General features: G+C 44.6%; 1 protein-coding gene across 2 annotated transcripts in view; it reads right to left on the bottom strand.

The window, feature by feature from the left end:
- NECAB2 (N-terminal EF-hand calcium binding protein 2) overlaps positions 1-15,873 on the bottom strand; it is a 204,542-nt gene that overhangs the window by 18,096 nt on the left and 170,573 nt on the right. For both annotated transcript variants that reach the window (XM_063141548.1, XM_063141549.1), the window contains exons 5-6: positions 13,757-13,875; positions 12,315-12,394 (exon numbers count right to left, since the gene is read on the bottom strand). In XM_063141548.1, the coding sequence (XP_062997618.1) occupies positions 12,315-12,394; positions 13,757-13,875 (199 nt within the window). The remainder of the gene's footprint in view (positions 1-12,314; positions 12,395-13,756; positions 13,876-15,873) is intronic.

The following is a 15,873-nucleotide window of genomic DNA, read 5'->3' as shown; positions in this document are numbered from 1 at the left end:
ATTCTAAGCATGACTTAAGTTTGGATCCAACCCTCAGTCAACAAAAACAAACCATATTTCCAAGAGGGCCAGATTCTCTCTTTCTCCTGTTATAGATTTCATACGATTTTTTGCTGGAATTTTGAGTGGGTTGCTTCACAGGTGAGGCCACCCCTGTTTTAAAACAGATCCCCAAACTTGCCATGATGCTGCATAACATGAATCAATGGCATAATCAGTGGCTTCTGTAGAGGTTCTTCTTTCTCCCATGACTTTGAGACAGATAAACACCTTTGATCACTGTATGATGTGCATCAGAAGAAGCAGTACTACAATTGGCGATGGAGACCTCTCCCACCAAAACCCTATGAATTGCCTGGGCCAGAGTTCATGTGAGAAGGAAGACGTCTGGCATGCGTTACAGTCCAAGCAACAGGAAGCACCAGCCACTTACATAGGGTGCCCACGGGCAGTATCCAACTGTGCCGTTCTGTTAGCGCAAATGGAAACTAGGTTCCGAACTATGCGCAGGAGAAGAATCCAACCAAAGTTACATTTGTGCAAGAAGTTTTGTGTTATGCTTGTACACCCCTTTGTGCAACCAGGTGCACAACTGCTTTGCACCCACAATTGGTGGCACAAGGGTAATGGGCAACCACTTGTCCGATGGAAAGAGTCAGCAGAGCTCTCGTGGAGGTAATTGGGCTTGCAGAATGTCACCGTTGGATACTGCTCCACGTGTCCCACTTCAGCTCTCTATTCGAAGGGCTGTCTAATCCATTGGAAGCAGGGCTGGGCAATTTGTGGACGTCCAGATGTTTTGGCCTACAACTCCCACCAGCCCTAGCACGCATAGCCAATGGTGAGGGTCAATGGGAGTTGTAGGCCAAAACATCTGGAGGCTCTGATTTAAAGGTAAAGAACCCTGAAGAAGGGATGCAGAAACACTATCAACAGCAAACGCCTGGACAGCAACAGGAATACAAGACACATAGTCACAGTCTTTCCAGCTATGGTGAGATGTGTTGTACCTCTATTTAAATTAGAGCCATTATTTTTAAATTTGCATTTATACATCTAAACTAGCACATGCAAGTTTAATACAAATCTGCATCTCTTTGGCCTCTTTTTCGGAGCGATACATTTCCTCTTATTTAGAGATGTGCAGTTGCTCCCTCCCTCCAATATATTTATAGAAAGGAGTTGCTTATGGAACTGTCGCTTCTAAGGCCCCTGTCATTCAGGACTTGTTTATCTCTAGGTCTCTCCACCTCCTTGCTCTTACTGAAACCTGGCTTCCTGCCCATGATACTGCCATCTCTGCTGCCCTCTCTCTTGGAGGACTCTCTTTCTCTCACACTAGTCGCCCAGAGGGTCGGGGTGGTGGTGTGGGTCTTTTATTATCTAGTTTGTGCCAGTTCCCGCCTCTTTCCATTCCACCTTCACATTGTTTTTCCTCCTTTGAGGTACATGTGGTGAGGCTCTTCGCTCCACTGCGACTGCGGGTTGCAGTTCTGTACCGCCCCCCAGGCTCATCCTCAAAATTTATCTCTGATTTTGATTCATGGCTGTCCTTTTTCCTCTCTGATAACTGTCCTACTCTTATTTTGGGTGATTTCAATATTCATGTGGATGACCCTCAAGACGCTGCAGCTCTACGATTTCACTCATTATCTTCCTCTTATGATCTTAAGCTTTGGTCTGATGCACCCACACATTCCCTTGGACACTGTCTGGATCTTGTTCTCACTCGGAATTGCTCTGTGTTGGACTTTTCTACTGCTCACTTTCCGCTGTCAGATCATCACCTAGTTTCTTTCAATATTACTCATAATCCTCCTCCTTCACGTCCCGCTTCTCGCTTTTGTCGTGACTTGCAATCTATCAATTATGAGGCTTTTTCTCAGTCTCTAGCCTCCTCTCTTCCTTCTGTCTTTTCGGCTGTCTCCTTGGACTCAGCTGTCTCCTTCTTTAATTCCTCCTTATCTTTAACTCTTGATAATCTTGCTCCATCTACAACTCGGATAGTTCGCCCTTCTCAACCCCAACCGTGGCTCACCTCTTTCCTCCGCTACCTTCGCTCTTGTTCCCGGGCAGCTGAACGCCTTTGGCGTAAGACCAGGGACTGGGCGGACTTTGTCCATTACAAATTTGTACTCTCCTCTTTCTCTTCTGCCATTTCATTGGCCAAACAGCAGTATTACTCAACTTTGATCCAGTCAAATGCTAGGCATCCTCAGCGGCTCTTTGCGTCCTTCAATTCTCTTCTGAAGCCTAATCCACCATCTCTCCCCGCCTCTCTGTCTGCTAATAACTTTGCCTCTTTTTTCAATGCTAAAATCCAAACTATTCGCTCTGATCTGGCCAGGTCTGCTCCTCTTCCAGTTCCTGTTCCTCATCTCTCAGTTCCTCCTGCAAATTTCTCTGCGTTTCCTTCGGTCTCAGCTGATGAACTGTCTACAATACTGTGCTCTTCGAAGCCTTCCACTTGTTCTCGTGATCCGATTCCTTCTCGCGTCTTTATTAATCTTATCCCTGCTATCCTCCCTTCCTTGCTTCATATTATTAATTTTTCTCTGTCCTCTGGTTCATTTCCTTCTGCTTTTAAACATACTACAGTCTCTCCTATTCTCAAGAAACCCACTCTTGATAGGCTATCTCTGTCTAACTACCGACCTGTCTCTTTGTTGCCGTTTGTTTCAAAGATCCTGGAGCGTGCGGTCTACTCTTGTTGTCTTGATTTTCTTTCTAGTAACTCTGCTCTGGATCCTTTTCAATCTGGATTCTGTCCTTTGCATTCCACTGAAACAGCCCTTACTAAGATTACCAATGATCTTCTTACTGCCATGTCTAAAGGCCATAATTCCGTTCTTATTCTCCTTGATCTAACTGCAGCCTTTGACACGGTTGATCATGATCTTCTTTTAGATTCCCTTCATGACCTTGGATTTTGTGGCTCTGTCTATAACTGGTTTGCCTCCTATCTAGTGGGTCGCTCTTTCAGCGTGTTGGCTAATGGCAGCTCGTCTTCTTCTTTTCCCCTTTCAGTAGGGGTTCCGCAAGGCTCGGTGCTTGGTCCGTTGTTGTTTTCTTTATACATGTTGCCCTTGGGTAATCTTATTCAATCTCATGGCCTCCAATATCATCTGTATGCCAATGATAAACAATTATATCTTTCATCTCCGGATCTTTCTCCTGATGTTCACGATCGTATCTCGGCATGTCTTTCAGATATCTCAGCTTGGTTGCTTCATCATCGTTTGAAACTTAATATGGCAAAGACTGAATTGCTTGTTCTTCCTCCTAAACCTTCTCCTCATCTCTCATTCTCTCTTACTGTCAATGATGTTACACTTACTCCAGTCAAGGAAGCTCGTAGTCTTGGCTTTATATTTGATTCCTCGCTCTCCTTTATTCATCATATTGAGACAGTAGCTAAATCCTGTCGTTTTTTCCTGTATAATATTGCCAGGATTCGATCATTTTTGTCTGTCTCTTCTGCCAAGACTCTTGTTCATGCATTGGTTATTTCTCGGTTAGACCACTGCAACCTTCTTCTCAATGGCCTTCCTTCTTCTCACATCAGTCCGTTGGTTTCTGTTCACCACTCTGCTGCTAAGATCATCTTCTTGGCTCGCCGCTCTGACCATGTAACTCCACTTCTGAAATCTCTTCACTGGCTTCCAATTCACTTCAGAATCCAATATAAACTTCTCCTGTTGACCTACAAAGCTTTTCACTGTCTAGCTCCTTCCTATCTCTCCTCTCTCATCTCACACTATCGCCCCGCTCGTGCTCTTCGCTCCTCTGATGCCATGTTTCTCACCTGCCCAAGGGTCTCTACTTCCCTTGCTCGGCTTCATCCATTTTCTTCTGCTGCCCCTTATGCCTGGAACGCTCTTCCAGAACATTTGAGAACTACAAGTTCAACTGCAGCTTTTAAAGCTCAGCTAAAAACTTTTCTTTTTCCTAAAGCTTTTAAAACTTGATTTTGTTCTGACTTTATACTGTTAGTTTTACCCTACCCAGTGCCTGTTTACCCTACCCTGTGCCTGTTTGCATTCTCTTCCCCTCCTTTTTGTTTTATTATGATTTTATTAGAATGTAAGCCTATGCGGCAGGGTCTTGCTATTTACTGTTTTACTCTGTACAGCACCATGTACATTGATGGTGCTATATAAATAAATAAATAAATAAATAATAATAATAATAATAATAATAATAATAATAATAGGAAGAGTACCCTTGTGAGGAATATACAAGGAGAAAGCAAACAGGTTAAACTCATTCTGGGTGGGTGGGTCGGGACCCCAGTTCAAATCCCCACTCAGCCAAGAAACTGGCTAGGTGGCTTTGGGCCAGTCAGAAATGATCTCTCAGACCTAACCTACCTCACAAGTTTGTTGTGAGGCTAAAAAGAAAATGGCACTTTGAGATCATTGGCAGAAAACTGAGACATCAATGTGATTTCCCCTAGACTGCTATTTTTGCCAGCTGGTTAAACACACACACACGACTCTCTCTTTTGAGCCAAATCCCAGCTCCCCACCCCCTTGGCATACACGTATGGCTGTATGCAAAATGCATACAAAATGCAAAAGAAAGAGCTGGTGGTCAGCTTCATGGGCACGTCTGCTTGATAAAAGCCTGCGCTGTTTTCTAGGCTGGTGCGTCTTCTCACCAAGCAGAGCATGAACAAAGTGCTGTCCTTCCAATTAGGAGGCACAAAGCAATGTACTAGTCACAAAAGTGACAGGTGTCCGAAGTGTGACTATCGCCTGTCCATGCTACTGAATTCATAGCTAAGATGCATCTATGGATGGGTCATCTCCAGCGCCCAGTATTCTCTCTGGGTGGCATTCTAGCAGTGCCACCCTACAGAGGATAGACTCTTCTATTTGTTGGACTGTCCAGTCCAAGCCCAGCTTAAATATAAGGAAGGAGAGCAGTGACCTTGAAGCCAGGACCACTTCTTGGTGGAGGGGGTGGGCATGAAAAAGGAAGCCACCTTGGGCTGCCAAATTCTGGGGGCACCCAGAGGGCCTGCATGCCTGTCCAATTTCTCACTCTGAGGACTGTCCCAGAGTGAGGGATTGATCAGGTGGGTGGGGTCTCTGGAGAGCCATCCAGGCCCAAGTGCCACACTTTGAGGGAGGTCTTTCCTTAATGCAAGGCATTCTGGGTGAGGTGGCTATGCCGATTGCCTGTTCTGCCAGGGAATGGGTTGAAAGGCGAGAAGGGGGCAGTAGTAGCAGTACGTTCAGTGGGGCAGCAAAATCCCACATTGCTTAGGGCACCAAATTACCTAGAGACGGACCTGCTGGAAATTGTCCATCAACAGTTAGCAGCACAGGTATTGTAGGGCAGCCAGAGATCACTGCCCAGTGCTTTTTGATTAGCAGGGACACCGGGGGATGCTTGGACGTCTACTCCAACACATCTAGAAGGCACCAGATTTGGGAAGGCAGTTTTAATCTTTGTATTTGCTTGGATCATGAATAAAAAAAAACGTAACCTGATCAAGATGTTTGGGCCACTCACATTTTAAGGATGACCTTCAAAACCCTGTAATTCTACCCTGTCCATTCTGATGTGTGGGCATCTGCTCAGCTTGCTGCCGACAAGAGCAAAGGTTTTGCAAGATGTGGGTTTGGTTCCCAAAATAACGCCAAGAAATATATACACATACTCTAAAACCCACAAATGTGGACTGGTAAAAAAGAAAATGAAAAAGCATATTCTGTCACCTTGACAACCGGTTTCTAAAAATATGGTCAGGGTGATCATTATTTTTATAGAGGTCCCCCACCCCCACCCCGCTGCCAGTTGTTATGACAACACAAAGGAAGGGAAAAGTGAGATTCCAGTATGTGCCTCTTCCAAAAGAGTCTGTCTAACCAAGGAGACTTCTGGGGATGGATCCAGGATCTGCCTTCTGTAAGAGAAATGGACTTAGGCCATAGCTAGATGGGGCTTCATTCCGGGGTGATCCCTGGGATCTCCCCTGTGCGTCCACATGACACACAGGGGATCCTGGGATCAGGGAGGGATGATCCCTCGCTTGTCCCGGGGTCTCACCCTCTGCTTTGGCCCCAGTTTTTCCACGGTCCTGGACTTAGCCTGAGTCTGTGGAACGTGTGACCGGATGCCGCAGGTTGACCTGGCTCTGCGCGATTCCTTGCAAATCCTCAGGAACGTTGCGCCCATCAGGGTTAGGGTGGGGGGAGCAGGGAAAGTAATTACCTTTTGCGCATGAGCGTTTGTGCGCTGCTGGCCCCTTAATCCAAAAATAAAAATAAAATGGTGGGCGCAACGCCTCTCCTTCTGAGTGTAAACAGAGGAGGGATCTTGCATTAAACACAATGCGAGATCTTCCCTCCTCCATTGCAGGCTAACAGGTAGGTCTAGCTAAGGCCTTAGTGTAAAAGGAAGGGATCTGCTCTGGAAGGTCCCTCAGATTTGGGGGGATTATCCCCCCAGCTCACCCCATTCAGTGAGCCTCCTCACTCTCTGTGTCGTATTTTCAGTGGGCTGGAGGGTCTTCCATGAGAAGGAGGGGGCAGTGAAATCTATTTCCAGCCAGAACTCTAAAGGAGCTATCCAAAGTGCTGAACCCAGCCTCCAAAATAGATTCAGCATCTTGGACAACCCCTTTAGACTTCTGATTGAAACTCAGAACGGATTCACAGCCCTGCTGACATTGGAGCCAGCAGCCTCCACTGGCTTCAAGCATTGGCTGAGTGCATAGCTACTGCTCCCCTGGGAGCAGTAATTGGCGATAACAAGGGGATTCCCCTGTGGGCTGCTTGGCATCTCAATTGGGAGGGGGAGAAGCCTGCAAGGGAATTCTCTTGTTATCTCCAATGACAGTTTGGAGATAACAAAAGGATTCCACCCCCACTTCCTCCTCAAGTCCCTGGCACCTTCCAAGCTAGGAAGTAGGGAAGTCTTGGGGAGGGGAAAGGGTCCTGCAGAGGGAGGCAAAGCCTCTGCAGGCCAGATGGAGACTTCTACAGGTAGGTGGTTCCCTGCACCTAGTCCAGACAATGCTGAGTTAAATATCTAAGGGGTAAAATTTATGGCTGAACTGTGGCCTGCCAGCTGGGTTTCTAGACCAGGGTTGCCGTGTGGCCCTCCAGATGATGTTGGACTATCAATTCCATCATCCCTGTCCACTGGCCATGCTGGCTGAGGCTGATGGGAATTGAGAATAGCTGAATACTCCTGTTTCAGATGACCAGCATGCAGAGCAAGAAAACCCACTTCTTTTATATACTAGCAAAACTAGGCTTATTATCCATCATAACAGTGGGTATGGGGATATCCATAAAGTGCTTATTTCAATAACCAGTGAAACTAGTTATAAGGGGAAGAGAAAAGCCTATATTTTAAGTGGGGTGTGGGTGTGGGGGAAGATGACTCTGAAATTGCACATTAAAGTTATGGATTAAAATATTGCAGAGGCAAAGCATATGTCTTGTACATGTAATAAATCACAATTTCATTATGCCACTTGGGTGTAAGACACATAAAGGAAAGGGGCAGGACCAGTGGAAGGGAGGAGGGATGCTGAGATTTCAGAAAGGGCTGGAATTGATCACTGCTGCCAACTGACAAGCCTGTTTAGTTTTTAATCAGTTCATTTGAGTTTTAGAATACATAAAATGACACCCAGCAAAAAGAAAAGAAAAGAAAAAAGAAAGAATCTTGAAATGGTCATACGTCTGTTTCAGGATTCTTTTTTTTTTTTTTTTTTTTTTTTTGGTGGTGTTTTACGCTCTTGGATATTGATAGACCCTCCAAAAATATTAATACAACCAAATAATATTAATACAGCCATATGTACAATCACAAAGATTTCTTTCCCCTTTGTTTGGCCATGTTTTACCAATGTACGCAGACATTATAAATGTAGGCAAAAAATACACACGAATGGAAGGAACCATTCCAAAGTTCCTCTGTGCACAACGTTTGGAAATAAAAATAAAGATGGAACAATGGAACGGAACAATTTGGATAGAAGTCTCTGCTATGGATAGAACTCACTGGAGTGTTCCTTGTATTGGCGGATCTGAAATCCTGCCCCTCAGGAATGATTTCTAAAATGTGTTGGGCCTATCAATAAATCTTTCAGCACCTGGAGTTTCCTGCCCACTTTTCTCTCTCGCCAGTTTGAGGTGTCATCCCATTTTGTTGTCAGATGTTTCCATGTTCGAAATACCACCACCAGGTTTGGAACTGAACCAGGTAATTTGGAACTCTCAGCAAGAGCTCAGATTACTTTAATGATGTAGCTGGCAGCTATGCCTTTCCCCTTATTATTCCAGAGGAAGTGCAGGGCGACCCTAACTTGGGACTGGGTGGTGGTGGTGGAAATTAACCTTCCCCATGTTGTGGTCCCAATCTCGATTGAGCTCCATGCAGGTGCCATTTATATTGCCTAATAGTGATCCATTAAAAGAAATGGATCAGTATCTGGCAATATAATGGCAGGCATGCCACCCTCCCCCCAATCTGGATTAGAATTGAATAGTTGGGGAAGGGTTAAAATTCGCTCCAGGGACCTTACTCCTGATCCAGATTGGGGCTTTAGAGTAAAAAGGAAGACATGACTACTAGTTATGCATAGGACAACCTTAGTTCTGCTAAGACTGGATCCAACGTATAACTAGTAGCTTGAGTTACTAACTCAAGCCCCGTTGATTTCAGTGGGTCTACTCTAAATTGGACTACGTCTGGATCCAACCCTACATCTTTAAAGTAATGTGTGTGTTGGTCCTAAATCCCAGGGTGAAATGTGGGTGGGGGAAATTTCAGTGACATCTCTATATTACACCAGCAAATGTTATGTAGGGTGATCATATGAAAAGGAGGACAGGGCTCCTGTATCTTTAACAGTTGCAAAGGGAATTTCAGCAGGTGTCATTTGTCTGCATGCAGCACCTGGTGAAACTCCCTCTTCATCATAACAGTTAAAGCTGAAGGAGCCCTGCCCTCTTTTGTATCTGGTCACACTAGCTAAAGAAGGCAGGGCTCATGCAGCTTTAACTGTGGTGATGAAAAGGGAATTTCACCAGGTGCTGCATGCATACAAAGGACACCTACTGAAATTCCCTTTTCTCTACAACTGTTAACAGGAGCCCTGCCCTCCGTGTTCTTTTGCATTCTGGGGGAGTACACGCAGGGCCTTCACAGCAGCCTTGTGCTTTTCATGGTCTTCTGCAGCCAATGGTGCAGTTTTTGCATAATGTTGTTTTCAAGGCTTTTAGTTCTAGTCTGCTGTTCCAACTCGCTTTTGATCTTCCTCCTTGTTTCTAGCTTTAAGAAATTCAAGGACAAGGTTTCTGCTATGGGATGCATCATTACACAGAGGTCTCCTCTGAGCCATGATTGCTTTCATTTTCCATTCCATGCGTTCCCCAGTCCTTCTCAATACTTAGCCTGTCTGCAAGACGCCATCTCTATTTTATCTCAGTTGCACCGTGCCCACTGTTTCATACAGTATGTATCCTTTTTGTACTGTGCATGCATTAAAGATTTGATGTGTCCTAGGGACAAATACAGTCACTCTGGAAGGTCACGTGCTAAGAACCACTCCAGTCTGAAAAATCAAGCTACTTAAGCTCAGGAAGGTTAATTCTAAAACCCTACATTCTTTATAGGCATGTAAGGGGGGAAAAAACATTCCAAAGGTTGGATCCAGGATCTACCTTCCATGAGAAGTAGGGAAATTACATCAGTGCAAGGTTTCTGATGTCTGAAGATCCCTCCTCCCTGATTTTTGGAGACCCCCCCCCCCCACCCCAGTTCACTCATTCAGTTGGGTCTTGTGAATCTCTGACTTGGTTTGCACAACACGGTGGGTTGTCACCCCTATTTGTTTCAGGGTGGCTTGTTGTCACATCCGAACTCAGCAGAGTTTCCTCAGCATTTTTTGTTAATCTAGGGTGACCATATGAAAAGGAGGACAGGGCTCCTGTATCTTTAACAGTTGTATTGAAAAGGGAATTTCAGCAGGGGTCATTTGTATATATGGGGAACCTGGTGAAATTTTGTCTTCATCACAACAGTTAAAGCTGCAGGTGCCCTGCCCTCTTTTAAATCTGGTCACTCTAGTATAGCTCCTGCACCTTTAACTGTTGTGAGGAAGAGGGAATTTCACCAGGTTCTCCATATATGTAAATGACACCTGCTGAAATTCCCTTTTCTATGCAACTGTTAAAGATACAGGAGCCCTGTTCTCCTTTTCATATGGTCACACTAGTTAATCACACACAACCCTAACCTAAACCTATGGCTTGTTGTTATGTTGTCCAGGGTGGCTTATTTACAGAGGGGCTAGCCATGATGTGCGAACCCAGAAGAGTGATTTATGCATGGCTTGTCGGAAAGTGCTACAGGTTTTTCAGCGCCTGGAAAGAGCAATGAGAAACGTGGTTGCTCCTTGCGATCTTGCAAATGCTGCCTCCGTCTAACCCTTCTCCATTAAATCGATCAGAAATGACACATCAATTTACTCCCCCACTTCAGCACCTCCCTAGGCAATGACACTCCACCCCCACCTTCAGGGAGATTTGCACAAATTTAATGTTAATTTCTTTCACCTTTGAGGACATTTGCGCAAATTCAATTTTAAAAAACCATTGGGGAAGTTTTGCGCAAATTTGCAACAACTACTGCGCTTATTCACAGTAACTACTGCACTGTAACGAACATGTATAGATCTCCCCCAAAGTGAAAAAAAACCATACTCCACTGTGCTTATTAGTAAAGTAGGCTGCTGAGGTTGTGCTACAAGAGCTATGGGATACATGCTGGAAGTGGGTGGGAGGACCAAGGGGAAAACAAGCTGTGGCAAGCCATAGAGCACCTGGTCATCTGTTGAGAGTAACATGGGTTGGTGAGCAAACAACCAACGAACTGTGGTTTATGTGCAAACTGGTCCTCTGTGTAGCATTTTCAGGGGGCTGGAGGAACTGCCTTGTGAAGGAAAGGGTGGGGACGTCTGTTTCCACCAGGGCCGTTCATTCAGATTAAATCTGGCTCCAACATCAGAACATCCGGTAGAAATAAGAGCTGGGCAAAACAAACGCAACTAATATCCATTCTCTTGGAATCAAGGGTGTCTTCAAATCAACGCCCCATCAGCATGCCATGTAAGGTCTTGGAACAAGCATGTGTTTGTGCGTTTGGTGGGGCTACTGCTTCAAAAAACACTGGACAAAGTCCGTTCAGACAAAGAAAGAAAAGTTACCCAGTATCCCAAGTTATCCCATTTTGCTTATTCCCCCCTCCAACATTGGGATTGGAGGATGCTTCACATAAGGTGATCGCTTCTCATCACAATTGAGAGTTGAATCTGCCTGTCATTGCTTAAAAAAACCTTACCCCCTCCTGCTTTAAGTGATTCTAAACAAATTAATAGCAACCAAACCGCAGGATGACGAAGTCTGAACATGTCCACAAATGACCCCCAACCACCACTCTCTAAGCACAGCAAGTTTCAGGGATGTGGGTTTCAAAGCAAAAAAGTTATACGCTAATCTTTTCCGCAATGCAATCCTATGTGGAAAAATATCCAAAATGGTGGGCGGAGCGCTTCGCAAAAAGTGGAGCAATTTGCTTGTGGCCGCTTCTCTTCACTATGCTTCGCTAGCCCCCCGACTCGCTTCTCCTCCGCCTATAACGGAGGCAAAGCCCCCCGCTTCGCTATTGCTTCTCCGAACCGAAGAGAAGCAGAGCACAGCCCTAGTCTTGATGTACGCTATGCTGTGACCCATTGTGATCGCTGACATAGTGGCGTATCATGACTTCACCTGCTCAGGTGCTAAGTGCTGACAGGCAACACGGAGGTCCCTACCTGCTCTCCCTTCTTATAGTTCTTTATCTTTATACTCAGACAGGATAGCCCTTCAAATAGAGGACTGTCCTAGGTAAAGGAGGAAAAAAGGCCAACCCAGTTTGGCTTAAAAACGAAATGGAGGAAAGAATCACAGAAGTCAGCAGTCATGTAGCTGACCCTGACATTTATATAGTGTTCTATCATGGAGTGCCCTAGCAGATGAGGAGACCCACCCACCCGGCTTTTTGTGATTGTGTTCAGAAACAATCAACTCCAACACCAACACCCTGGAATCAAGCTATTGCAGCCATCCACAACCTGGTGCCCCAAAAATGTGTTGGGCTACAACTCCCAGCATCCCCAGCTAGAATGCTGGGTGTTGTAGACCAACACAGCTGAAGAACAGCAGGTTGGGAAGGCTCGACTTTGTCAAGACAACCCTATCAATACAGAAGACTTTCTTTTTATTTTTAAAAGACGTCCTCCTACCTACCTTGTTTTCCAGCCTTCCAATCAACTCTGCTAACCTGTTGATCTGAGCTTCTAAGCCCTCCTCCTTGGTGTCTGAAGATGCTGTGGAAAGAAATGCAATTATGGGGCAAGGAAATGACAAGGGATTGCAGACAGGCTGGGCCCGGCTGCAAAAGGAAAGAAAAAAGATTTATGATTTGTCAGCGGAGGCTGCTCTGGGTTTCATCCAGAACCAGCCAGAACTGTAAAGGCGCTATCTATTTGTAAACCACCCAGAGAGCTTCTCCTATGGGGCGGGATATAAATGTAATAAATAAATAAATAAATAAATAAATAAATAAATAAATAAATCTATCTGGGGGCGGCTAGGGCGTCCTTCAAGATGGCCTGGAAAAGTGGTGGGAGAGCTTGAAGCTGAGCCAGTTCTACACCAAGCGGGATATGTCACGGTTTGAAAACTGTCTATGACGTGTGTCCTGGGCCCCAACAATTGTCACTACTGTTATAAACCGTTTTAAAGCAGTAGTGTAGATTCTGCCCTAGTGAGTTTATAAGCCTGCAGGCAGTGACTGCCTTATTTTACTGACTGAGTATAAGGTGCTCCAGGAACCCTTTCTTTTCTTTATTTTGGCTGAGGAGTGGCATAAAAACAGTGTAAAATATATAATACAATAAGTCACAAAGATTGCATTCCTCAAGCATGCCTAGATCTAGCATTTAGGGGACTTCTGTCCCATCCCCCTGCACTACAGGATGAATAAATCAGGCCGTTTCACAATTGCAGGGAGATTGCGGGTTCCTGAGCGAAGGGTTTCTGCTGAGTCAAGGCTGCATGTCAGAGTTCAGCTCTGTGTAGTTGTTTAGATCTGCAAGCAAGCAAACAGCAAACAAGCAGCGTACTTTGTCCCCAAATTCCCCTGAGGACGGGGAAATGCCTGGGATAATGTTATAGAGGAGAACAGGGGAAGCAGTTGAATCCCAAATCTCATCGGGGATGTCCAATGGTCAGGGGTTGATGGGAGTTGGTCCAACAACATTTGAATGGGCCTTGCTAGATGGTTAGTTTTCCATTCACTAGAGACTTACGGCGCCTTTATCATATTTCTTTTATTTAGTATGCCAGCGGAGAAAAGTGCAGGCAAATGCTCACATACAAATAGACAACATAACCATTAATCCTAAGGAAAGCATATTTTTCTGCACCTGCTCCAGAACGCTTCAGTTAATTCCAGCTAGGAACTCCATCGGTTGCAAATGTTTTTTCTGTCCCCCCCCCCCCAATAGCTGCAGGGTCTCCCCTTCCTGCACTCAGATGGGAATTGCATCCCAAAAGCAAGAGAGAGATTCCCAGCAACCAGGAGAACATTTCCTGTCATTGACCAAACCTCCGTGGATCATCCTGGGCTATTAGCAAGCCATCAACCTAAGCAAAGCTGATCCCTCAGCATCTGCAGCGATACTCACCAGTTTGGAAACTTTTCCTGCGTTCTTTGGTCATGATTCTGTTATTGGGGGAATAATTAGGCACAGGGTTGTCGTACCAGGTGTCCATGACATTGTGTCCAGATTTATTGTGGAAATGTCTGCAGTGGGAGAAGGGTAAACAGATGGACACAAAAGAACATTGGAATGTATTTTTAAATCGCTATTTATATGATGTTTAAATTGCGTTTCATTTAAAGGTACCCCGAATTTGCCACAAGCTCAATAGCTGCTACCGCAGAGTTATCTTGGACTAAGGACTGCAATTGAACAGAGTCCCTTTGGGGCTGTGAAGAGCCACCACCAATCTCATTGATCCGTGAGACTAATCCCAGATCATTGGCCTTTCAAAGTTTAAATAAATGATCAGCTAGATGTTGCCTCTATGTTGATCTTTGTATCTCCTTAGCTTTCTAGCCTGTGCCAAAGTTACCACAAGGGGTATGATCCAGCCAGAAATAAAGACAAACTTGCATCAAGGGTTGGGAGGTCCGAGAGCTCCATCAGATGAAGGTTTTATTGCACAGTTGTTGTTGGGCACTCACGGATTTTTGCGGGTCCCTCTCATGATGTCATCTGCCTCCTGTGCCCCTTCTAGCCTTCTTCACGTGACAAAAAACTACCCCAGTAAGTTCAACTTATTTTTAATGATGGAAGTTGCCGCTACCTCCTGCTGTGTGCAGGAGAAGCAGCGGGATCAAAACAGTCCACCGAATGGGCCACATGCATGTTGTTTACTTCCTCTTTCAAAAGAGGAAGTAATGAGGGACAAATGCATGGGTGGAGAAGTGACAGTAAGCTAACACGATTTCCCCCTGGGTGATGATGCTCTGAATCAGAAACATTTGAGCTAGTCAATGTTCTCTGAATTCCGCCTCTAAGCTTCTTTTGATTTGTGTCCATATCAGACCACCAGCTTTATTTTTTCCTTTTGTGTGCACTTTCCCAAATCAAGTGTGCATCAACTGTGTGCATTTTTTTAAATATATGCATTTTCTCACATCAATTAAAGCATGTTTTTTCCCATTTGTCAAAAGTATGAATTTTGCAGGAATGCACATTTTGCGAACACATTTGTTTCTTGTTTCTATGAATTGCATCACAACCTTGAAAATATACAACTTTCAACTTCAGATTCAGGTCTGTGTTTGGTTCTGGGACTGTGTACATTTTGAAAAAAGAATGAACTGAACTGAATTTCTTATACATCCCTAATCAAGAGATTGGAGCCAAATGTTCAAACCAACTGCGTTCAGATCACCACCCTGATAATTACTGGAAGCAAAATGTGTCTTGGATAATTTAGCTTATCCATCTATCTATATCTGAAATGTCTTTTAGAAATTAAAGCATATTTATTTATTTATTTATTTATTTATTTCACTGCTACACTGCCCAATAGCCGAAGTTCTCGGGGCAGTTCACAACAATTCACAACAACATACATTATTGAAACACATCCATGCAGTTGTTTGTTAACCCACATACCGATGAAAGATGTATGTTCTCATATTAATAGGTCTACCAGATATTTAGGCGTATCTATACATGGAACTCCCTGCCCATTGAAGTTAGCTCATCTTTCTCTTTATCTGTATCCTGACATTGTTTGAAGGTGTTTCTCTTTAAACAAACATTTGTCTCTTTTCTTGTTGCATTTATTCTGTTTTTCTGCTTTTCTGCTGCTTTTCTTTTTAGGTTGCTTTAGCTTGTTGCAAGTGTGTCTTAATGCTCATTATTTTCATGCTTTTAATATCTGGTAAGTCACTTTGAGCGACTCCCTTTTCGGAGGGGGACAAGGGGGATGGGCATTTCTTAAATAAATGAATATCTGAATATGCTTAGGTGCTGTTTTGCAGTCGCTCAGCGGCAGCCTGTGAGCGGCGCATCACCTGCCCGTTCAGCAATGCTAATTGTCAAGGGAACAATTTCCTTTCTACTCTCATCCCGGAGATAAGTCAGTCCTCTTGACGTCTGCAGAAGATTTAGGCAGGGAAGATGAAAAATGTATCTGTCGGAGAAGCTCAAAAATAGGAATCAGGGTAGGGGAGAAATTAGGGGGGGAAGAAAGGCTAAAAAGGTACCAAGAGAACATTTCA

This window comes from Elgaria multicarinata, chromosome 14, assembly GCF_023053635.1.
Source record: "Elgaria multicarinata webbii isolate HBS135686 ecotype San Diego chromosome 14, rElgMul1.1.pri, whole genome shotgun sequence".
In the NCBI taxonomy this organism is placed as follows: Eukaryota; Metazoa; Chordata; class Lepidosauria; order Squamata; family Anguidae; genus Elgaria; species Elgaria multicarinata.
The sequence above is the reverse complement of the archived record's forward strand: the minus strand, read 5'-3'. Positions and strand labels throughout refer to the sequence as shown.